Source organism: Phalaenopsis equestris, unplaced genomic scaffold (assembly GCF_001263595.1).
Source record: "Phalaenopsis equestris unplaced genomic scaffold, ASM126359v1 Scaffold000025, whole genome shotgun sequence".
NCBI lineage: Eukaryota > Viridiplantae > Streptophyta > Magnoliopsida > Asparagales > Orchidaceae > Phalaenopsis > Phalaenopsis equestris.
In genome coordinates, this window is record NW_018164467.1 from 475,823 (window position 1) to 500,837 (window position 25,015).

At 38.0% G+C, this 25,015-nt stretch overlaps 1 protein-coding gene across 1 annotated transcript in view; it reads right to left on the reverse strand.

Moving 5' to 3' along the window:
* Positions 1-25,015, reverse strand: part of LOC110018587 (acetyl-coenzyme A carboxylase carboxyl transferase subunit alpha, chloroplastic-like) — a 98,724-nt gene that overhangs the window by 59,782 nt on the left and 13,927 nt on the right. The window contains exon 3 of the mRNA XM_020715935.1: positions 12,736-12,810. Within this exon, the coding sequence (XP_020571594.1) occupies positions 12,736-12,810 (75 nt within the window). The remainder of the gene's footprint in view (positions 1-12,735; positions 12,811-25,015) is intronic.

Below are 25,015 nucleotides of genomic sequence, written 5' to 3' on the forward strand. Positions count from 1 at the left end.
TCACATATAGCAAAAATTCACATATAGCAAAAAGCTATACGTTGACACTTATGTATCGGACATAAGCATCAAAAACCGAACCAAGAAGCAAGAAAAAAAAACAAAAATGGGGTGAGAGAGATGAGGGACTGATTCACCTAAAACATCGAAAAGAACAAAGGATGAATCAGCTCTCAAAACTCATGACGAAAAGACCTGAAAAAGAAAGCCCGAAGATCCTTGAATCAATCCGAAAGGTTATCACTTTCTCACATTTTCAAAAGTGGATCAACCCAAGTCAAAATGACCTCCTAACGCCGGTATTCAAACCCATATCAAAATTAATATTTTCCAACTCTCGAATTAACCAATAGCCTAATATATCACATGAACCTAAAATCTTTCCACATGACCAAATAAGTGCTCACGGCCGGGGTCAATTAAAAAAAGAGGAAACAACCACCAAGGCTTTCAGTCAAGGCAACCAAAAGAACAATAGAAGCTTACGGCCAAGGTAACCCCAAGGCACCAGAAGCTCACGATTAAGACAGGTCAGACTAGCTATATAAAGATCTTGATCTTTGATATACATAAAGATCTTTGATATACATAAGAGTGCAAAATATAATCATAATTTCAATCCACCTACAACAATCCCAGTAGTTCAAGCCCAACAAGAAAGACTAAATCACACCAAACAACCTCCAGTAGGTCTCGCGGGTAAGGACTGCAAGAGGAGCAAATCTCAATGGTGGGCTCATGGGTAAGACCAAAGGGGGAGGCTAACTCAACCATATCAATAACCCACGGCAAGGAGCCAAACAAATATCAAAATTGCAGTTTTATAAGCTTCCAAACCAATCCATCAAAACTAACTAACAGTTCTCAAATAAGGACAACACAGTACGCCAAAACAGGCTCTCGGGTAGGGGCAGGACAAGACAACACCGAGCTCCCAAATAGAGGTTAAAGCAAATAAAACCAAACCTTCCCATAGCTATGGAATAGGGACAGGAATAAACACCACTACAGGCTCTTGGGTAAGAGCTAAAACAAGCAAACTGAGCTCCCAAATCAGGCCAAAATAAATCACTCAAGGTTAACAAGTAAAGCTCACATACCCAAGACAGGATCTCAATCCAGAACCCAGCCTCCAACCCTTCTAAGGTGAAAACCGAGCCCCTAAAGAGATCAAATCAAAGCTTTAAAGGCTAATCAAGTGCAGTATATGATAACAAATCGGGATCCAACAATTTTTTTAGGCAAACCGAAAACCAACAGGGGCAAAGAGAACAAAGTCACGCCCCAAATCAAACAAAAATAAGCCTCATAGTCAGGCAAGGGTCAAGAGCTAGAGCAAGTAAGACCAAGCCCCAATGGAGGCTAAAACCGAGGCCAAAAATAAAGCTCCAACAGAAATTAAGATCATGGTCTCCACATAAATCAGCAAGGGCCAAAGCGTGACCCTTAAAGCTAGCAAAGAAGTTTCAAAGCCTTAACAAAAATCAACATCCCATGCTCCTGCAATGAAAACCGAGTACCCACAACGACCCAAAATTGAACCATTCAGAGCCAAGACAAGGCCTGAGCATAGATTAAAATCTAAGCTTTAATAGAGAAAATCCGGTTATTTCAAAATTAAACTGAGCCATTCAAAGCCAAGGAACAGCTCACAAGCTATTGAAATATCAAGATATAGAGCCACTAAATGCCTTAAGCAAGAACAATAACACAGAGAATATATTTAGACCCCCCATATTTAGGCCCCCAATTTAAGTATTCCAAGCATGAAACAACTTCCAACATGTATCTAAACAAAAGGATGCCTCATGAGGAGTTAAAACGAGTCATCAAAACAATTTATAGGACCTTTCAAATTAAAAAAAATTCCTCTTTTTTTTTATAGCACATGTTTCGAGTAAGAGAGTAGCAGGAGATGGAAATAAGAGTAGGCTTTCCCTCTACATTCATTTCCCTCTACGAGTAGGCTTTCCCTCTACATTCAACACATATGGGAAGAACATAAGTAGATAATCTACACAGGCTTGAACAATGAACTAAACTTCCATAAATCCATATCACCATTTTTATTTAATATCGCAAAATTCATGTGGTATGCCGAACCAGCATGCCATACCCGATCCAAGAATGCCGCTCCCAGCAACCCTGGCCGAGCAAAACTGAGAGAAAGGAGGGACAGAGGAGGGGAGAAGTACCTCTTTGCAGCAAAAGAAAGCAACACAGAACTTTTAAAAGCATTTCTCAACTCCAATCCTTCCTCCAGCAGTAAGAAGAAGCCAACCCAAATACAAAAAGTTGAAGAAATAGGTGAGAAAAGAAAATGACAGAATTTTCCCTTCCCTTAAAGATTTTCAGCCTTCCTAAATGCTCTAAGTAGAGCTTAACATAGACGGGAGAAGGAGAAGGAGCGATCGAAAGCTCGTAAAAGGCTCGAGGAAGAGCAGAGCAGACACCCCATACGGGCGGCTCGAGAGAGGCGGAGGATGAGGAGTATAACCGCGCAGGGGATAAGATCCACGGCAATGATAAGGGGATGGGTCATGGAATCGTCCCGCGTGCGCGAGCGGAGCGCAGGAACAAGACTCCAACGGCACGAAGGAGCGGGCCAGGTGGAGTCGAGCAAGCCGAAGCTAGGACAGAGGTCCACGGGGTCGAAACTTAGCAAAGGGCGAGGGGAGTTAATGAGATTAGGTTAGGATTAATATAAGGTAATAATAATAATAATAATAAAATATTATTTATTATTATAATTAACACTTAAATGCGTATTTTTCCTCAGACGTGTCGTCGCGGTGGAATGAATGTCTCCCCTAGCCAAAATCGATTTTCCGGACGCATCAGCGCAATCCGTTTCGTCATCCGGAGTCGTTCGGGCTACCTCGTCGTCGATTTGGTCAAAAATGCGTCGAGACCTGAATCACATAAAAAAACTCGGCTCGAATTCGATCAAACAGGACAGTGAAGAGCGCAGCGGCACCAAATCAACGAGTAAAGTTAATCCTAAGGCCGGCAATCCTATAGGAATGCTACCTAAGTTCCTTCAGAGTAGTCTTACCTGCCAAGCAATAGCGGTCAAAACTACTAAATGAAACATCAAGTCGAGCGAAGAAAAGTCCAGAATTGCTAATGGGGAGGGCTCATTCACTAGTTTTCTAGGAGTAGTCGACAGAAAGGTCCTACGGCTAGATCCTAGGCTACTAAGAAGGGGAAAACTACACCTCGACCGAAAGCGAGGTCAACAAGTCTCCTTTTAATTTTGTCGCAGAATAGGATCAAATGATTTGAGAAAACCAGAACAAAAAATTTAAACACAAGAAAAATCAACATAACCAAAAAAGAACACAAGAATTTTATTTGGAAAAACCTGAAAACAAGAAAAAAACATAGAGTCGCACCACCAGAAGTTGCACTATGAATTCAAAAAGTTTCCCAATAGACTGATCCCGGCATTTCCATAACAATGTATCATGTTATTTATTCTCCTCAAATATCTAAGAATTCACTTTACTGCCTCCCAATGATGTCGGCCTGAATTGTCCATTTACCTGTCAATCACTCTCACTGCATATGCAATATCTGGTCTAGTATAAATCATCGCATACAATAAACCTCCAACTACTGAATCATACAAAGTTTTCTCCATCTATGCTTGCTTGGCTTCAGAGTTAGGTGATAGCTCCTTAGATAGTTTAAAGTGACTACCTATGGAAGTGCGAACTAGACTCATGTTAAACCTCTATAGAATCTTTTCAACATACTTTGTTTGAGACAACTTCAGTGTTCCTGCACTCCTGTCCGCACCAATTCTCATCCCGAGGATCTTCTTTGTTGGACCTAAATCATTCATCTCGAGCTCACTTGATAATTGTTTCTTCAAGTCACAGATTTTCTATGTATCTGCTCATGCAATCAGCATATCATCCACATATAAAAATAAGCAAAATATAATAGTTACAAAAGTTTTTGATGAAGCAACAATGGTCTATTTACACTTCATGTACACATTGTCTGACATGAAACCTGTCAAACCTCCTCTAACAGTGTCTTGTGGTCTGCTTCAAGCCATAGAAGCTCTTCTTCAATCTGCAGACTAAACATTCTTTGCCTGGAACCTCATATCTTGTGGTTGCACCATCTATAGCACCTCCTCCAGATCTCCATTTAAGAAAGTTATTTTTACATCAATCTGCTCCAGATGTAGATCTTCCTCTGCTGCCAGACTCAGCACAACCCTGACAATCGTCATGTTCACCATAGGAGAGAAGATCTCTGTGTAATCCACCCCTTCTTTCTGCTAGAAACTCATCACTACAAGCCTTGCATTGTAGCGCTTGCTACCATCCAACTCCTCTTTCAGCCTGTATGCCCACTTTTTGTGCAGTGCTCTTTTGTCATTTGATAGTACTGTCAAATCCCAAGTATAATTTGACTCCAAAGATTGCATTTTTTCATCCATGGCGAGCTTCCACTCCCTTGAATCTTCAACATGAGTGGACTCCTCAAAGCACTCTGGTTCACCACTATCAGTGAATAACAAATAGTATAAAGAAAAAGAATGTGTTTGTATGAGTTGTTTCACTCTACTAGATCTTCTTACTTCTGTAGCAGGTGACTGAGGAACTTCCAGGGCTCCTTCTGATTGAGTACTACTTTCTCCATCTTCCTGGTTATCACTAATTTCTATCTTCACATATCTGTATTCTTCAGAAGTAGGTTATGGAATGCCCTAAGTTCTGAACCTGTGCTTGTATAGCTCCATTTCGTTGAATGTGACATGTCTACTTCTGATGAATTATTTATTCTGATAATCTTAGAACTTGTAGTCAAACTCATCTGAGTCATATATAATAGAGGTGCACTTGACAGAATTTGAGTAAAGCTTGCTCATGGACCCTGCATAATACTCTTAAATGAGATAGAAACATTTTTTTATCACTTCAAGCTTCTTCAAGTAAACCTTCCTCCAAAGTTGCTGATGGTCTACGTTTTATCACATAAACAGTTGTGTTTATTGCTTCTGTCCAAAAATGTTATGGCAAGCTTACATGCAATCTCATGCTCCTAGCACGCTCCGTGATTGTTCTATTCATGCACTCAATCACACCATTCTGTTGTAGTGTCATTGGGATAGTGAACTCATGTCTGACCCCCTATGTAGCACAAAAATTCACGAACTTGTGATCACGGTACTCACCCCCATCATCTGAGACACTTCAGCCTCAAGCTTCTCATTTTCTACCATAGCCTTCCATTTTTTAAGGACTTCAAATACATCAGATTTCTACTTTAAGAAATAACACATACATTTCTCGTGTGATCATTAATGAACGTGACAAAATAACAAGAACCTACAATGGGCTGAACTGCAGTAGGACCCCATACATCCATATGTACTAACTCCAGTTTCTTTCATGTCCCACTGGCCCGCTCTTGGAGAAATAAACCTTCTTTTGTTTGTCATAAATAGTCTTCACAGAAATCCATATCATCAAATTTCAAACATAGAAGTTTATTCTTTGAAAGTAGGAACTTCATACATTTCTCGTACATATGGCCAAGCTTACGGTGGCATAGAACTGCATCCACCCCAGTTCCAATCATATCAATGAAATCAGTCATCTCATTGATCAGATAAAGGATGTCTTCAATGTTGTCTCGGGCCATCACGAATGCCCCCTGGCGACCTTCCACGAATCACCTGTAAAAGTAGTCACAAGTCCTAAATTTGTCAGCTAGCTCATAGAGATAAGTTTTATCTTCAAATTAGGAACATGTCTGACTTCAATAAACTTCAAAACTACTGCATTCGATAACTTGATCTCTTTCCAACTATAATGCAGGTCTTGTTATCTCCCAGATAAACCTTCCTAGATCACTATAAGTATATTTTTTACATACTTTTTATTAGAGCAAGCATAAAAAGAGACACTTGAATCTACTATCCAGAATTCAGTACTGACTAGGAATAACATAAGGGAGTCACTTTGGATTTCACCAGTAAAGATATTAGTAGAAAAACTACTTTCTTGTCCTTCACCACCAGCTTTCCTCAAAGTTTTGCAGTCCCTCTTGAAATGCCCCTTACTTCGGTTCCAACATTCTTCTTTACTTGACTTTGGCTTTCCATTATTAGACTTGGATCTGTCTTTGTCTATATTCCTGCCCATATTTCTTCCACTGTTATCAACATTCAATGCAGAACCTGAAAATTTATCATTCACTACTTTTCTGCGAACTTCGGCATCAGGCCTACAATATCATCCAAGTTCAACTTCAAAGTCTCTGAAGAATTACTCATCGTCGTTGTCAAACCATCACAGCTCTCCGGCAATGAAGATAATATCACCAGTGCTCTAACCTCACCATCAAACTTGATCCCCACATAACACAACTGACTCGTTACAGTGTTAAAGTTATTGAGATGCTTTATCACTAAACTACCTCCAACCATCTTCATGTTAAATAATTTATTCATCAAAAAAACCTTATTGCAAGCAAAAGGTTTTTCATACATCTTGGACAGTGACGCCATGAGATCCACCATAATTTTCTCATTCATATTGTTGAACGCAATAGATGAGGAAAATGTCAATCTGATCAAACCTAGTGTCATTTTATCTAACACTTCACATTCCTCTATAGGCATAGGCTCGAGTTTCCTTGTGATTCTTTGTAATGGCAAGCACAATTTTTTCTGATATAAGAAATCCTCCACCCACATCTTCCAGAAAGTGAAGTTCGTCCCATTAAACTTATCCACTTTGAACCTTGCTTCTTCAGTCATTGCTCACACTCGAATCAAACTCTGTTATGATACCAGTTTGTTAGGAAAAACTACTGCGAAATAGTCATTTTAATTTTGCTGCGGAATAGGATCACAGGATTTGAACAAAAAATTTAAACACAAAAGCACAATTAAAACAACCAAATAAGCACACAAGAATTTTACGTGAAAAAACAAAGAAAATGAAAAAACTACAGAGCCACACTACCAAAAATTCTACAATAAAATTCAGTAAGTTTTACAAATGAGGCACACAAGTTTCTTCTTCACATTTACATGAAGAAACTTACATGTCTTGCACCACAATCTTGCCTCTCCAATACGACGCAAAAAAACACGCGGACTCACCGAAATTCACCTTTTCGACACTCCTCACCTTCACTGTGATGCTCGTTGAAGAATTAAAAAAAAAGAAAACAATCTCATCGATCCACTCTAAAAATTGGATTAAAAATTAATTTTTCGTGTAGTAACCACACCAGGCGCTTAGGCACCCAAACTTGGCATCTAAGCGTCAAACGCTCTGTGTCGGCTCCCCGTAATGGGCGCTTAAGCGTCAATAGACACCGGTCTCTCGGGAATAAGAGCAGCACCCACAACCCAACGCATATGTGTTGGGTGACTTGTGCTTAGACTCCACAGCCCAACACTCGTAGTGGACATAAATATCATGATCAAGCTTTGGAATGGAAGCATGATAATCCTTATTCACTTAAAGTAAAGTTCACCTATGGACACCAACAAACTTAGAATGAATCTTAAAAAAAGTTTCAGGCATTAGAACAAAAAGTTATTAGGTCTGAACAACCCTTACTAGAACATAATCATGTTCTTCATAACAAATTTAAGGAAAAAAATCATCAAAATACAGAAATCACATTCCACCACTCCACATCCCCTTTGCTAAACACCTTATCGGCGATAAAAAGTTGGGGTTTGGGGGGAGTTGCCCGTAAGAAACCGTCGGTCACCAGAATCGAAATTTCGACGCCCGCTTCGGTAGGACGTTTTAATTTATATGAAGATTTAAGTTTAAAATCAAATATGAAAATCAAACTGACACATATTTTTCATAGTTTAAATGAAAGAGCGTTTTACCTCAAACTCTGTATCTATCCCGAGGGATAAACACAAGACTTGAGGATGAGGCTTGATCAAATAAACTAAGAAATACATGACGTCCGTTTGGTCTGCGAAACCGTTTTATTTGCCTACAAATTCCCCTATTTAATATGAAAAATTAAATAGGGTTTATTTTAAGCTCAGTTTGGAAAAACTTCCTATAAGGGCAAACCCTTATAGTTAATTACATCTTAAATGACTGAAATCACTTAAGAATACTCTCGATAAAAATCAGGAAAAATTATCTTCAAAGACTTCAAAAGGATGAGACTTTTCAACGAAATTGGACAAGGAGGTGTGAAAGGGGAATGGCTCAAATTTGGAACATTTATTACAAAATTCAAATGAAGAAGAACTAGGGGATGTCACAGATCTAGAGGAGATTTTCGGTGACTTCTCAGTCTACCCTATGATTTGGCTTCAGTTTCAAGAAGAAATATTCAAGTGTTTTATCCTGTCAATTTTATTTATGTAAGGCTTACATTCGTGTGAAACGATCACACAAATAGCCTGAAAAATGTGAGGAATTAGGTCGTGACGGATGACAACTTCGAAGTCTTAAAAAAGTTAGGGTTTACATCGTACAACAGAGCTATAAGAATACCTAACGAAAAGGTTGAGGATTTATGTTGCGCTAGGCGAACAACCTCGAAATCTTATGGATTGTTATTTTAATTTCTAAGAAAAGAATGGTTTAGCTGGGGAATACATGTTCTGCTGTTGAAGATGGTCGTGCTGCCCACCGCGCTAGTTCCAAGCTCTTTGACGTGACTTGTCATGACGAGTTTGAGTTTTCTAGGGTGTCAGATTATAATATCAAATCCAACGGCCCTATGGTTGAGTTCTTCAAATATTTTATAAATAACATGTTGAAGTTATACAGTGTATGGCATGACAGTAGAGTTTGTTAGAGTTTGTAGCACAGGACAAACACTAGAGTATGCAGTAAAGAAAGCAGTACAACATGCGGTGTAAAGAAAAGTAAAAGGTACAGCAGGGAAGTAATTATAAGAGAATAATATGTTGTAAACATAAAACAAACTTGTATGCCTGTGAGATCTGTTATTCCTTAGGTGTAATTGATGCAACAGGTACAAGCAACAAAACTTTAGGAAGCATGCTGAAATGCTTTAAAGAAACATCGTCCAGAAATCTCGAGAAAGATCGTCAAAAGACTCACGATAAGAAAAATACGAGGAAATCGACGAATCACAAATCGATTAAAATCGTAGAAAACACGAGGAAAATCCCGAAAAGAGACCACGAGTGCTTTGTCCCAACATTTCAAGAAGAACATAAGAAAAAGTCTGAAAAGAGAGCGACCGCAAGCACTCGGGTTAGGACTAGGCTCAACTATATATTAGTACTCGAGGGTTGTCGAAGGCTACTCGGTCACCCGTTGGAAGTTGGGTGCAAATAAATAGGAAAATAAAATTCTATCGAACCTAACTCAGGAGGGTACTCCTCAGCCTAAACAGGTGTCAACAGGTGGACAACCATTGTTTAAAAATATATTTAAAATTTATGTTTTCAGCATGCACATGAGTTTCAAACATGCAAAAAGTAGGTTGTATCAATTTTGTTTGTAGCAAAAAGGGTATTTTGGTTTTAGAAAAAGATATATTTGTTCTTATCAAATTTGTTTTTATCAATTCCAAGCATGAAACAGTTCCCAACGGATATTTGAGCAAAAGGATGCCCCACGAGGAGCTAAGTCAAGCCATCCAAGCAAGTTACAGGACTTTCCAAATTAAATAAATTTTTCTCATAATATGCATTTCGAGCAAGGAAAAGCCACAGGGAGCCAAAACCGAGCTCCCACATGCGTGAAAGACCAAATAAACCTTCCAATATCTCATGCTAGATAAGAATAAATGAAAAGCTTCATGATACATATCCTAACATGCTTGCAAGAAGAGCTAACATTGCCTCAAAGCCATGTTTCAACCCTCCTAATTGCTTCCAATAGAAATATGCTATAATGAATAGAAACATGCCACATTCTCACTATCCTAAGCAAATAACCATGTCCAACCCCTAAAACATGTTTGCCGTTCTATTTTCACATGCTCAAGTAATAAATATCTCAAGTATAGGCACAATAATAAACTAGCATGTTGTACCATCCAACAGAGTCATTTTCAGTGGCTCGGCAGAGAGAGAACCGAAAGGAAGCAAGGCGCAGAGAGGGGGGGAAGAAAGGTACCTCTTTAAAGCAGAAAGAAAGTAACACATGAACTTTAAAGGCACTCCCCAACTTCAATTCCTCTTCCAACAGCAAGAGGAAACCAATTCAAGCACCAGAAAATCAAAAAGTTAGTGAGAAAGAAAAATGGCAGGGTTTCCTTCCTTAGAAAAATTTTTGGCATTACCTCAGGGCTAAAAAACCAAGCTCTAATAAAGTAGGAGAAGAATGATTAAGAAGATACGGCAGAGGGATCGAGAGAGTCAGAGGATTAGATCCTCGCAGAGGATACGATCCACGACAGAGAAGATCGAACTCAGAACGCAGAAGATAGGATACGAGGGATGGGCGTCTGCAAGACTTGCCTAGCGTGCGAGAGGCGAACGCGGGAACGAAACCCCCCCAACGGCACGAAGGAGCAGGCCGGGCGACCGAACGAGTCATCCTAGGGCTAAGGCAGGCCCACGGGTTCGAGGGAATGAGGCGAGGGAGATGGATTTAGGTTAAGGATTTTAATATAAGTTAATAATAATAATAATAATAAAATATTATTTATTATTATAATTAAAACTTAAATAGTTATTTTGCTCAAGACGCGCCGTCGCAATGAAACGAATGTCCCCTAAGCAAAATTGATGTTTCGGACGCATCGGCGCAGTTCGTTTCGTTATCCGGAGTCGTCCGGGCAACATCGTCGTCGATCGGGTTAAAAAAACGCGTAGCGGTTCGAATCATATTAAAATTTTGACTCGAATTCGATTAAAGATGACGGCGAAGAGCGCAGCGGCGCCAAATCAACGAGTAAAGTCAATCCTAAGGCCGGCAGTCCTATAGGAATGCTCCCTGAGTTCCTTCGAAGTAGTCTTACCTGCTAAGAAATAGCGGTCAAGACTACCACATGGAACGTCAAGTCGAGCGAATAAAAGTTCACAATCGCTAACGGGGAGGGCTCCCTCACTAGTTTTCTAAAAGTAGTCGACAGAAAGGTCCTACGGCTAGATCCTAAGCTACTAAAGAGGGGAAAACTACACCTCGACCGAAAGCGAGGTCAACACGCCTCTATAGTCCTCTCAATCTATATAAAAAAGACAACTTTAATGATAATGACTAGATGGATGATATATTATATCCACCTCATCGATTGGAATACATCTAGGAAGAGATGGCAACTATGGTAATACAATAATGTTTATGGTCATACAAATTTAGGAAAAAGTGCAATTTTAAAAAATATTATGCTGATAATAACAAAGAGAGAGAACCAAATTAAAAAAGTGAAAAAAAGAAACAAACACTTGGACAATAATAGTCTTTTGATTTCATAGGCTGGGAGAAGATTGCCGATAAACTAGAATTTTTGTGTTCCGCTTCTGAATCATATATCAAAGATCAAAGAGTATAGGATCAATACCAATCAAAATAGATTATTTCAAACTATTAGGTTAGACTTCCATATTGGACACAATTCACTCATGTTAAGAGTTACATTTAATGAGAGTTACAAATGATAGGCATGAAATATGGATAGTTTTTAATGGATTACTACACCCTTTTTATGTGCTCCTAGAAAGTTCAATAGGGCAACCTTAAATTATTCTATGAATAGCGTGCCCAAAACCATGATCTATCATCATCTTCATCACTATCAACATTTTTAGCCCTATGCCTACAATTTAGCGTTTACCATATAAATCAATCCCCATTCATGCCGATTGGGTGAAATGGGTCAAATTTATTTTACAAAAAGTTTATTCCAAAAATTTTAACTAAGATACCTTTGGCATACCTGTTTTATTTCTTAAGATTTACAGGGTATTTTTAATTATTCAGCTTCTCAGTGGATCTTCGACCATTTATTGGATAGGGACATGTCCAAAATTTTTCCATTACTTTAATTTTAATATATAGGGACATGTCCAAAAATAGCTAATCCATCTAAATCAATTTTCCATTACTTTAATTTTAATAGGGTAGGGACATGTCCAAAAATTAATCGAATAGACTTCTTTTTACGTCTATCCTTTGTAGCTTTACCACTCATTGATCTAAATATTTATATTTCTACCACAATCAACTTGGCTATTAATAGCCAATACTTATTCCATAAAACATAACATTACTTTTATAAAATTTACTTATAGGTCCCCAGGGTACTCTATTATTGCATAAAAGTCATAAGATACTTTCATATTTTTGCAATTAGTTATAATTTTAGAAATCACATTCGTATCAATATCCTAATTCTTCTGTCTATGAACAAGAAAACAACAAATCTTTCAGCAATATTAATTAACAATTACCGATTTAGTCTCGAAGACAACATAATAGACATGATAATTCCATTGATAAAAAATTTTCACTTTTTTAAAAGAAACCAAACTTAAGAACAAATATAACATTTAGTTCAGAAGAAATCACAGTAACTAGAACTTTATCATCTACAAATAGTACACATCAAGTGATGCAAACCAGTCTACAGGCATGATTGAAGTAGTATATCAAGAATACATACGAGGAAACACTTAAATGCATACTCATCCATCATGAAGGCAACAAACAACAGTGAAATCAAAACTAGATACCGTTCTTTTCTTTCTCTACATCCAGGGAACTGAAGCACAAAAAGAACTTCTGGGAAGCTAACCTCTTGATACTTTTTTTCCAATAGACTAATTTGATCACTGAAATCCAGGCCAGTCTCATTAGTCATTTTACGCACCTGATAAAAGGGCAGAAGGAAAAGTAAAAGTCAGTAGTAAAAAACAAAAATGTTAAAGAGGAATGTTATTCCAATCTATTTGCAAGTTCTAATAAAAGAGATGAATCGAAATACATACATGCACAATGCATGCATGCAAAGCCATACAACTGCACCCTCATAAAGTTTGCAGGATCAGGTAAAAATGATGCATTGGTACATTTTGGTTGGTTGATTTTCAACAGAAACATGCAAAATATGACAAGGAATGGAACAATAGCAGCAAAGATATACTTCTCTTGGATACAATTTATAACATGTTGTTACATTGCTCTATATTTCATTTTATTAGTATAAGTGTCATATAAAATCTAAGAGCCTAAGAAAATTTCCTCAGTGAATTTTATCATCCCGAAGCTAATTATAATCATTGGAAGGCAACACAAAGTAAATAAATAAGCTTTAGATCTTCCAACACAACAGGCCAGCTGTATTCAAAATCTCAATAATAATAATAATAAAAGATGGCACGGTCAAATGGTAAAAAACAAAGAATCACATTGTAACAAATTTCATATTAACAGCCAAAAAGCTGAAAGAAGTAGCCCATCAACTTTAATGATGTTGGCAGATAGTGTTTGTTCTCTCTCTGGAGCGCTGGAGGGGTTAAGAATGTGAGGGGAAAGCAGTGAAGCACAGAGACATATATTAACATATGCAAGATTTCCCAAGAAAATAGTAAATCATAAGAATACCTACAGTTTCTATTTGTAACAAACGACAGATCTAAAATATCTATCTTTGTAGAAAAAATTCATAACTAGGCCACATTAAACACACAGGAACTACTATTATAAATCAAGTTAGCCTTAATTAATGGGGCTTGTAAAGCAGAAACTTTTACCATAACACAATCAAATAAAGAAGGGTATGCAATATAACAATTCAGGTTCCATATTTTCAGATGTAAAAGCAATTTGGATTCACAAAATAATTTTTCATTTGATTGCAGAAAATAAAATCAATATTACTCTAGTAGAGTTGGAAAATTGCTCTACAAATAACCATTAAGGAGAAGCCAACTACCATAGCTGCGAGCCGCGGTGGAAAAATAAGAGAAAAATAAAGGCTAAGGATAATTAATTTTATTTTAACCTGATTTTTTCTAATATTTAGATGAGGGTTTATTTAGATATGGGTTAAGATCCCGTATAAAAGCAAATCCCCATAATTAATTAGCAAAATAAAGTGCTAAAATTGTCCCCTGACTATGTATATGAGATTATTTCAGTCTCGGGAGTCTATAAAAGTGTCCAATTATTCCCCAGTCTCTTTCAATAGAGACAAAAATAATCCTCCAATTAAAAAGCTTGTGACTAAATTGACACTTCCATAAACTAAGATTAAAATGACCCATGACAAAGAGTAAGATGACCATTTGATATTTTCTCACTATTTAGCCAAGCCGCTTGTCAAAGAACACTATTGATCAAGGAGACTACTTGAGCTCAAATTTTAAATTTAGATTTTGTAGTTAGTTGCGAACTAAATTGAGTGGTGGGTATTTGAAGTTATGGAGATTGACTCGATCAAAATATCATAAATCTATCAACTAGGGTGGGTGTGATAGTGAATGTAGTCTAACTACGTCTAAGGGCTTGTTGACCTCACTTCCAGTGAAGTCTTAGTTTCCTCCTCCCAGAACCCAAAATCTAGCCTTATGAGTTCTTATTGATAATCCTAGCGGACTAGTAATAGAGCCCACCTCCCATAGAACTCCGAGTCACTTCTTGACTCGTTTTTGTGCAGACCTCGCATGAGTAGTACCAAGCACTCAACTCTTAGTTGCAAGGGCTAAGGACTAACATGTAGAGGGCCCAAAAATGAGTTCCCATAGGATCAGACGGCCCAAGATAAACCCTTCGTGACTCGAGCACTCACAGACACCACAATTTGACACATTTTCGGCCCGACCGTCGGCGAACTCGTCCGGACGACCCCAGATGACAAAAAGAGCAGCGCCAGCGTGTCCACAACGTCGACTTTAGCTAGAAAGGATACCTATATTGCTATAATTCCACGCGCGAGCAATTAACACGAAAATCGATGCACGTTTTTTAAATTAGCGGGACGCGGGCCCGGGCTCAACCCAAGTTCAACTCGGGTTTGATTCGGGCTAGACTCAAGCTGCACAAGGGTTAAACAATTCTGAATTTAAAATTGGTCATTTAATTTCATCTTATTTGAGAGTTAAGATTTTCCATTTGAACCCAGCTCCATGAATGAAATTTGTTTAATTCCCCGCCTAGTCCCTCGGCTATACAATTCAGCGGCCTTCACCTTCCTGGCATTCGGCTCCTCCCGGCATTCAACTCCTGCCTTTGAGAATTCGGCCCCTCGATTCCTATCACGTCTGCTTCTTCCTCGCTCGATTGAAGCCAAAGAAACCTCCCTCTCTGCGTCGAAGCACCGCTCGCCTCCTCTCTTCCTCTCGACAGAGGCCCCTACACTAAAATCCCGTACTCAACTGTTTCGCCTTCCCACTCTCTCGGCACATCCCGCTCACCCAGAAACTGACGCCTGATTCGCCCCTCTATTCTACTCACGCTCGTCTCTCCTCCCTCTACATCGAAGCACGTTTGCTTGATCCCTTCTCTGCACCTCGCCTCTTCCTCCTCTCGCTCGACTCCTTCATTCTGCACTAAAGTCCCCCGCTCGACTCCCGATCTCCCGCACCGAAGCCATAGACCACGCCTCCTCTCTTCCTCAACTCCCTCCTCCCTCCCGGCTCGCCTCTCCCGCTCGACACCGAAACCCCCACTTGCCTGCTTCGCCTCCTCCTCTCTCGGCTCGCTCTGAGCTCGCCTCCTCACTCCACCGAAAGACTCGCCTCCCCTCTTTCGATCGAAGCACTAAACGCTCGCCTCCCCTCACTTCTTCGCGAACAAATCCGCTAAGCTCACCGTCTCTCTCGAGCGAACACATCCCTCTCGCTGGAGTCCACTCTTTCTCTCTACCAGGATCGCTCGGTCGACCCTCTCTCTCGCCCGTCTCACCCGAATTCGAATTGGAGGTAGCAGGTTGGAGGTAGCAGAGGTAGAAGAGCAAGGAACACGACTTCTTCGAGCTGTTGAAACGCTTGGAGCACAGAACCTCAGCAATTGCAGTAATTGGGTAACGAAGTCTTATTTTATTCCCATACTTGCTCATTTTAATTATACAATACAGTCCATATAGGAAGATTTGCGTACATGCCCACTCAATTCATTTGCTTTTACATATCTAAAACCTAAAACTTTCACATAAATATGCACTATATAAATTTTTTTCTGTTGCAATAAGATAATACATTTACCTATCTTTTACAGTTAAAATATCTCTTTTCTATGAAAAGTTAAGGTGATACGTATGTCAAAATTATAGTTTGAATATTAGATATGTAAATGTATATAAGTTTTTGTGTGTTATGTATGTAAATCTACCATTATTCTTCAGTGACTGCGTACAGAATTTAAGTGATATTTATGAAGATCCTCTTTGAGTCAAACACAATTTTCTTTTAGCTACTGATTTCTTTGAACATCGACTTGTGGCGAATCTGTCCCTTAAACTTAGCCAAACAGAATTCTCTTCTCTAACTGAATTTAAATGTAGCCAAAAGCTAGAACCTTTGTCATCATCCTCTTCACTATCCTCTTTGTGTAGCTTTGATGCAATTTCGATGAAAAGAATGATGAATCTGTTTAGTCAAAGTTAAAGTTCTATTTAAATTTAAATAGCTAAACAGAATTAGTATTTAAATGTAGACACAATTCCGTTTAGCTTTGGTAGTGTGAAGTTTTAAATTTAAATACATTTAACTTTAAACTTGTCTTTAAATACAACTTAAATTTTGTTTAGATTCAAACACTAGATACAAGTTAAATACTAAGTTGAATGTATTCAACCTTAACCTTGTATCAAAGCTAAATGTATTTAAATTTAAACTTTAAACCTGCATCAAAGCTAATCAAAGCTAAGGTTCTGTTTAAACTTTTGAATATAAATTTTATCAACCAATGTTGAGATGGACATGACTTAATGACTGATTTAACACCTCCCTAGCTTAGTTTTATTATTTATATCTTTCTTTGGTGGACATTTACATACCTAGCGCACTAACATTATGCATTTACATATCTCACTTAAAATTTAATGTCTACATACAATGCACTCTAGTATTTTTAAACCTATGCATGAAATGGTGCATTTCACTGTTTAAAAATTAAGTTGATAGTTTTTCTTATGCGATAGGGATGAATTGGTTCGTGTAAATGTATAAAATAAAGTTTTAGATGTCGGAAATGTTAATACATAGGAATTGTGGGGTATGCATTCAAATCTTCATTTAATTTTTCTTGGTCAGTGGATCGATATTATTGTTGTGGAAGAAGAATGTCGTTCTAGCTTGTCATTCTTACTGTTTTGCCTCGACTTTTTCACCGTTTAGACACTATAAATGGTTGGTTTCGGAGGCTTTATATGTCATCCGGGTGCTAATTCATTTACTGTTTTTTAGGGGCTTTGTGCCCCATTTAAATGCTGATTTTGGGGTATTTTACTTGTTGTTTTAATGTTGTTTGGAGGATAATTAAATGATGTTTTGGGGACTGTTTTGGGCTGATTTTGCGCACTGTTTTGGAGTCACTTTAGGTGCTGGTCTGGGCTGATTTTATGCACTGTTTTGAAGCAACTGTAAATGCCGATTTTGGTTGATTTTGTGCATTGTTTTGGAGCCACTGTAGGTGCCGGCTGGTGGGCTGATTTAGGTGTTGTTTCTATAAGCTTATTGAAGTTAACTCTCATGTGGAAAGTGAAATTGAGCTTGAATGTAAAATATGTAAATGCATTAAAATATATATTCAATACACTTGACTATTGGCATGCTTTTCATTATGCACATTTGTACATTTATATATGTAATCTTTCGTTGAACGGAATTCTCATACCAACTTCTCGAGGTGCCTTTGCGAGGTAAATTCGGACATGGTTGAAGTATTAAATGATCGTGGAGCTATTATGGAACAAACGAAAGGGACGGCATCAAACTTCACGCCTGTGAGATCTCTCCAAAAAACTATTTCTCAAAAGTTCAACAACACTTTCAAAGCAAAATCATTTTTCAAAATTAAACAACGTTTTCAAAATAAAAAATAACAAAAACATAACACGTACTATTGAATTTAGGGGAGTCCCTCGGAGGAGGTAACCCACCGTTGCTAACGAGATCTTCCCAGTTTAAATGGGTCTAAAAACTTGTTTAAACTAAGTAAATTCAAATGGAAAATAGTGACACCGAAATGAGGGAACCGTGTGATCCTAACTGATGTAGCTCTAATCAACTTTAACCCCCATAATGACAACAAAACCAAAATTTTAGAGCACGTCTGGTAAAACCTTTTGAATCTTAGACTTTAAGACTGCTACTTCGACGATGAGTTTGGAGTAACTTCATAGGCAGCGCGGCAAGAAGCTTGAAGCGGACTACAAGTGGAGGTGGTCGTCACTCTACAACAGCAAAACAAGTCTACACCAGCTAAACTCTCCTTTGTCTAATTAACAACCCATAGGACTTAAGGTAGTCGTCCAGCGTGACGTAAATCCGCATATCTTCTTTAGGCTCCTGTTGCACAGCGTAAGTTCTAATTCTCTTTAGGTTCTGAGGATGTCGTTCGTTACGACGTAAAGTCTCATCTCTTTGTAGGTTATTTGCATGATCGGATTGCATATCCATTTATTATGCAAATGCAAGTCTCAAATAATAAAATTGACAGGATTAAAAATTCAAATAAGATCCTAAATAACATCGTCTAAAATCTAAATAACATCGTCTACAAAACTCAGCCACACATTAGAATAGTTTGGGAAGTCACTGAGGTTTCTCCTCATAATCTATGACATCTCATACATTTTCTTTCCGTTGGACTCCTAAAAATAAATGTTCCTATTTGAGTCACTTGTTTTTCCATGTTCTACCGTGAAAAATTAAACATCGAATTCTTGAAGACTAGTACATCTAATCATTATCAATAATTTTCTCAAGTGACCCCAATCATTTAGAATATAATTAATTATAGAGATTTGCCTCTATAGGGAACTTGGCACTCATATAAAATAAACTCTATTTAATCTTTGTATTAGATAGGGGAACTTGTCGGTCACACATAAAAGGTTTGAAGACCAAACTGATGTCACAAATCTCTTAGTTTGCATGATTGGGTCTATCGCTGAGGTATAAACTTATCTTTCGGGAGGGTGTAGTATTCGCGGTATCGGACACGATCATGCAAATTATTGGACGAATAAGATCCATTTGGACTCATTTTTCAAAAATTAAAACACACAACTTCAAAACAACAAAATCTATACCTCTTATTATATTAAGTAAATTTCAAAATTATTTTCATTATTTTCAAAATCAAATCAAAAAGTTGACCGACAGGGCTTTAAGTCATTATGTCCCAAAATTCTAATTAACAATCATGGGTTACCTACTTTCAAGTGTCTTGAGTAAATTAGGGTAGAAATATGGGTGTATCAAAGGCATGTTTTCAAGCTTAGTGTTAACTAATTTACCAGCAAAGAGTTGGTCGTATCAATTTCCATCTAGTAGTCAGGATAATTGAGCAAGGTCGCTTGCAATTCATGGGCATTGAACATGACCGACGATAACTCAATCTTAACTTAGCCATCAAATAATCACATATTGATGCTTGACAAAAAAAAATTTAAGACACAAGTAGAATTTTTGGTTTGTAGTTTTAATTAATGGATTTGATTTTCTTCTTTTATGGGCTTGTTAACATAAGGACTAGCTCAAGTTTAATTAAGGATAATTCCTACATCTATTGAAAGGTCCGTTAGTGAAAGTATTAGCTTTGAGGATAAAGAAAGCCAAGTAATGGGTTTGCAGCCTTACCTCATTAACAATGTGGTTCGAGTAATTAAATTGGCTAAAGGGGCTTTTTTTGATTGTATGTCAACCCTATTAATTGGGTTAAGGTTTAAATCCAATGGATGATGGAAATTAATTATAATAGTAGTTACATCAATTGGAAGTTGACCTTAATTGGGATGAGGTTCACGTCCATTAGAAGGTCTAAAGACTAATTTAATGGATCCATTGATTTTATGGATATCCTTAGCTTATATAACTCGCTGAAGTACTAATGAAGCTTATCACAAAAAATGGTCATTTTTTTTCTTGATAGCCTCGATCATGTTGCTTATAGTTTCCAACTTGTTTTTGACAACTAATATATCATCATTCTATAGCTCAACTATTTTTTTTTTTTCAAAATCAATAGTAACTGACAGAGTGCTAGAAGGAAGTGTAGAAGAAGAAACATCAATTTATCCGTTTATAAGTATAGTTCCTTGAAACTTTTCAATTCCTATATTTCATGCATCAATATAGAATTTTGATTCAACATGCGTACCCAAATTAATTGTGTTAAAAATTACATTCATTGAAAGGCTCATATGTGAATCTTACAATCTCGAAAAAGAGTAAAGCCATGTGATAGGTTTGACAACCATACTGTATAGGCAAGGTGGCCAATTTAGTATAGTTTTATTTGATTGGTGTCTTTGCATCTACACAAATAATTGAGTCAAAATGGCACCCAATTGGAAAGCCCAGAAACTTCATGTAGATTCTAAACTTACATTTGATATTCTGAGTTCAGTTTAAATTCTATGACTTATTGCAATATTTGAGAGCTGCATGGAAGGACAGACCTTTCAGTTCTAGGTTTTGGCATACCTACATACAGAACTTATATCTCTTATAATGAAGTCGACCCAATAATGGATCGTACGACCTTGCCCTATAGGCAAGGCGACAAATGTTATTATTGATCTTAAGTGTACTTTAATATGCATATAAAGGAGATTCATTAGGGCCTTTAGATCAACTAGGAGTATAACATCATACTTGATATTGAAGAACAACTACGTGGAGCAGGATACTACCTTTTTCAATCTCATTCATTAATTTCTTTCTAAACTTTGAGCCAAGGCTGAACATAATCTAAGTTGTAAATTATATGTTCAAAATTGTTTATTAATTATTTTATCAAGTTTGAGCCATATCAAGTTTCAATCAAACCTAACTAATCATATATTAGATGTTAACGATTGAAAATATAGCCGTAATAGATTTTATCAGAATTGACATAGGCCGGTCTATCCATGCTCCCCTTCCTTTCCTTTTCCTCCTTTTCCCATCTTTCCTTCCCAGCACTTGTCAATTCTGAATTTCTATTATTTTTATTACTCTTTACCAAATTTGAGCCATATCAAGTGTCAATCAAACCTAACAAATCATATATTAGATGTTAATGATTGAAAATATAGCCTTAATAATATAAATAATTGGATTTATAGATTTTATCAGAATTGACAAAGGCCGGCTTGCCCATGGTCCCCCTTCCTTTCCTTTTACTCCTATTCCCCCTTTCCTTTTCCCATCTTTCCTTCCTAGCACTTGCCAATTCTGAATTACTATTATTTTTATTAGTCTTTGCCGATTCTGAATTCTTTCTATTATAAACATTGTCTAAATTATGAATTCTTATTATTTTTATTCTTTTCCTTATTTTAAAACATTGCCTAAAATAAATCCTAAGCCTCGTTATAAATAAAAGGCGATATGCTTGGAGTTTCTCAGTCTTTTGAATTTAAAAATGATTTCCGAATTCAAATTACAGTTGTTGACGTCGTTACTTTCAAGGGTTGTATCCGAAAGTGAGGAAGTGCTCCGACTGTCCCTCGTCCTAGGTGATGACCGTCTCTAAGGATCCGAGCGGTGCTCCGGCTGTAGCTCGACCCCGACAAGGCATTTATCTTACCATACTTATGTTGCTTTGCTGACAGCCACCTTCCTACTCCTATTTAGCCACCTTCCTGCTCCCGTACAGCCACTGCAGCCCCACTTCCACTACCGCTAGCCTGCTCCTCCCCTCAGGACTCCTTCCAAACACTATTTTCCTTGTCGCCCACTTAACAACAGCCCTTCCAGCTCTTCCCTGCCCCTGGTCGGCTCCCAGCAGGCCGCCAGCCCTGTTGCCCCCACTAGTTCCTTTCCAGCAGACTGTCGGTCCTCTCCAACACCTTCAGACCACCTATCTGACTCCTCCCAGCAACCACCAGTTTTTCCGGCCTTTTACCAGCGACTGCCAACATTGTTGTTCCATCCTCCTCCTGCCGTGCCCGTCGCAGAGCACTTATCTTGTTTTATGTTATTGTCTTTTCCCTAATTTCAACAAACCTCATTGTTGTTTATTGTTTACCTGTGCTATGTTATTTCCTGTTAAAAAGTCAACTGGCGTCGCGTAATAATAGTTGCAAATTTGAGTTATTGTTTGGTTTTCCACCGGTATCAATTGGTATCAAAGCTAGCCCGACCCTAGTTACATCCTTAAAGTTTCTCAGCATCCGCCCCTACCCGAGCCACCACAATAAATTCTTTTTTTCCCTTTTTCTCGACTTATCATTCTTCTATTCCAATTCCATTTTTTTTCTTTTTCCCACATATCTCAAACTGTCAATCATGTCACCAAGAAGAAATATGCCCAAACCTATCCGAAAATAGATAAAACGAGGGCCCTGTTGTCTACAACTGAGAGTTGCAGATATTAAAGAGATGACATAGAAAGAAGTTACCTTCGACCGTGACCTGAAGAGTTGAAAGGGAGAGAGAGAAGATGATATGAATCCCCTCCATATGGATAACTTCAACGATGAAGAAGATAGGTCACGATATTTCAAAATCCAGTATCAAAGGAGGCCTAGAGAAGATTACCTGAATCCCTCCCACATGAAAACTTTTCGCAAAGAATGTCATTTGAAGGACACCGAGACCACGGAATCAAGGTGGATTTACCCTATTTTGAAGGGAGCATGGATCTGGATGAATTCATTAAATGGCTACAGGCAGTTGAGCAGATCTTCGAATACAAAGATGTGCCCAAAGAGAGGCGAGTCAAATTAGTTGCTATCAAATTGAAAAAAAAATGCCTCCCTATGATGGGAGAACGTACATCAACAAAGGAGTCGAGAAGGTTGCAATAAGATTACCAGGTAGGAGAAGATGAAGACAACCATGCAGAAGAAATATCTTCCCCCTCATTAGCATCGGGACATATTTTTGAAACTACACAATCTGCAGCGGATGGACCTTTCAATGGAGGAGTTCACAGCTCAATTCGAGCACTTACAGATGAAGTGCGATCTAACAAAGCCAGAGGAGAATAAAGTAACCAAATACCTTGGGGGCCTGAAACCTAGTATTAGCAATGTGGTATAGCTACAACCGTACTGGATGTTGGGGTATGTCCAGATACTCATATTGAAAGTGGGGAGGCAGCAGAAGAACAAACAGCCACCACCAATTAAGCAGCCACACACTGTCGGAGACACCTGTCGGAGCACGCCGCAAAGAGTTGAGAAATTTTGTTTTAAAATGGATAAAGACAACCCAATGAGAAGAAGGATGATCTCATTCAAGGAACAAGGAGTAGTAGATGATATAGATAGCAACACAAGAGACACAGAAGAATACGAGGACACAAAAGAGGAGTACTAGCTTCCATCTAACGATGAAAAAATGCTAATGATCTAACAGATTCTTCAGATTGATCCCACAAGGGAGCAACAGTGGCTCCACCACAACATATTTTGCACATTACACCATGAAAGAAAAGGTGTGCATCTTCATTATGAAAGCAGTTATGAAAATATGGCATCTACATAGATGGAGAACAAATTAAGTCTTACTGTTCAAAAGTACTATCAGTCATATTCCCTAGGTTGAAGAAAAGCAGTAATATCAATGTTGACAAAAGAAGCCTTGTCGAGTTTTCCAATGGAGACAAGTTCTTGAAATAAGTGTAGTGTGACGTGACACTTATGGATGTGTGTCACGTCCTATTTGTTCATCCTTGGTAGCATGATAATTGCACATATCATGATGACCACAAGAACACATTTTTTCACCAAAGTTGAGAAGCAACACTCATGCCTTGGAATGAGTTGAGGTGATAAGCTTTTATGCAGACTTTAAGGGCGTGGTGTAGCAACTAATCTTTCTGTGGAACTTAAGAGAAACACTAACACGAACAACATTAGTGATCCAAAAGGGTGATGAGTTCGATGGGCTAAAATCAAACAAAAGGTAACTCTCATTAAGAGAGGTCCGGTATGCCATCCATTCAAACAGAAATGGAAAGTTTTTGAACTATTTATGGAAGACAATGTGGAGTATTGGTTATGTTCAAAAGCACACCCACGAACAGATGCCCAGACAATAGTGGTGAATCACAGTTTTGGAGATCTCATGTATTTTGTGAGAAAGAACCTCTAATAATGGGATTCAGGTTCTTCCAGAGAAGAAGAAGCAAATCCTAGCCAAAAAATGATACAGGAGTGGCTACAAAACATAGCGTGCATAAGTCCCGTGGTGTGGGATTTCGTGTATCGCATAATTGAAATCCCTTGATCGTTGGAGAAGGGAGTATTGGGTTTACGATTTCAATAATTTTATTTTTTCCTTTCTTTTTCTTCTGCTTTTTTTTTATTTTTTTCATATTTTGTTGTCTAATAAGGGTTCTTGCTATTAGAGACCAATTATGGTTGGGTTTTGTTGTTTCAAGGATTTTTACTTTGTTTGGAATATTTTGGATATTTTAATTTCTAAATTTTGCTTTAAGAGTTCTGTATCATCTTCCATTTGCAAGTGGTATCTGTTTTGCTCAAGAACTCGTGATAGAACCTCCTTGTCGCCTATACTTCGTTATTCGGCCATTTGACTGTTGTATTCAGTCTAAAAAGCTATCACTATGTTAATATGCTATCCAACATCAAATTTCACCACCTATCCCCTTCCAACCATCATCAATCGCACCTATATTCCTTCTTGTACCACTTCATAACTATCTCCCTGCAAAACCTGCGACCTAAACACGCCTTCTAAGAGCACTAGAGCGGTGTAAAAATCACTCCTTGTTAGGTATGTTTCATATACCAAATAAGGGACAGATGGTGGAGTGGAGCGGAGCGGAAGCATCTGTCCAATTGCGAGAGTTTCGTTAAATGGGTTGGAGGTGTGGGGGCAACACCACGCAGTGCGGTACAGGATAATTTTGTAATTGTACCAAGAGTTTATATACATATATATATATATATA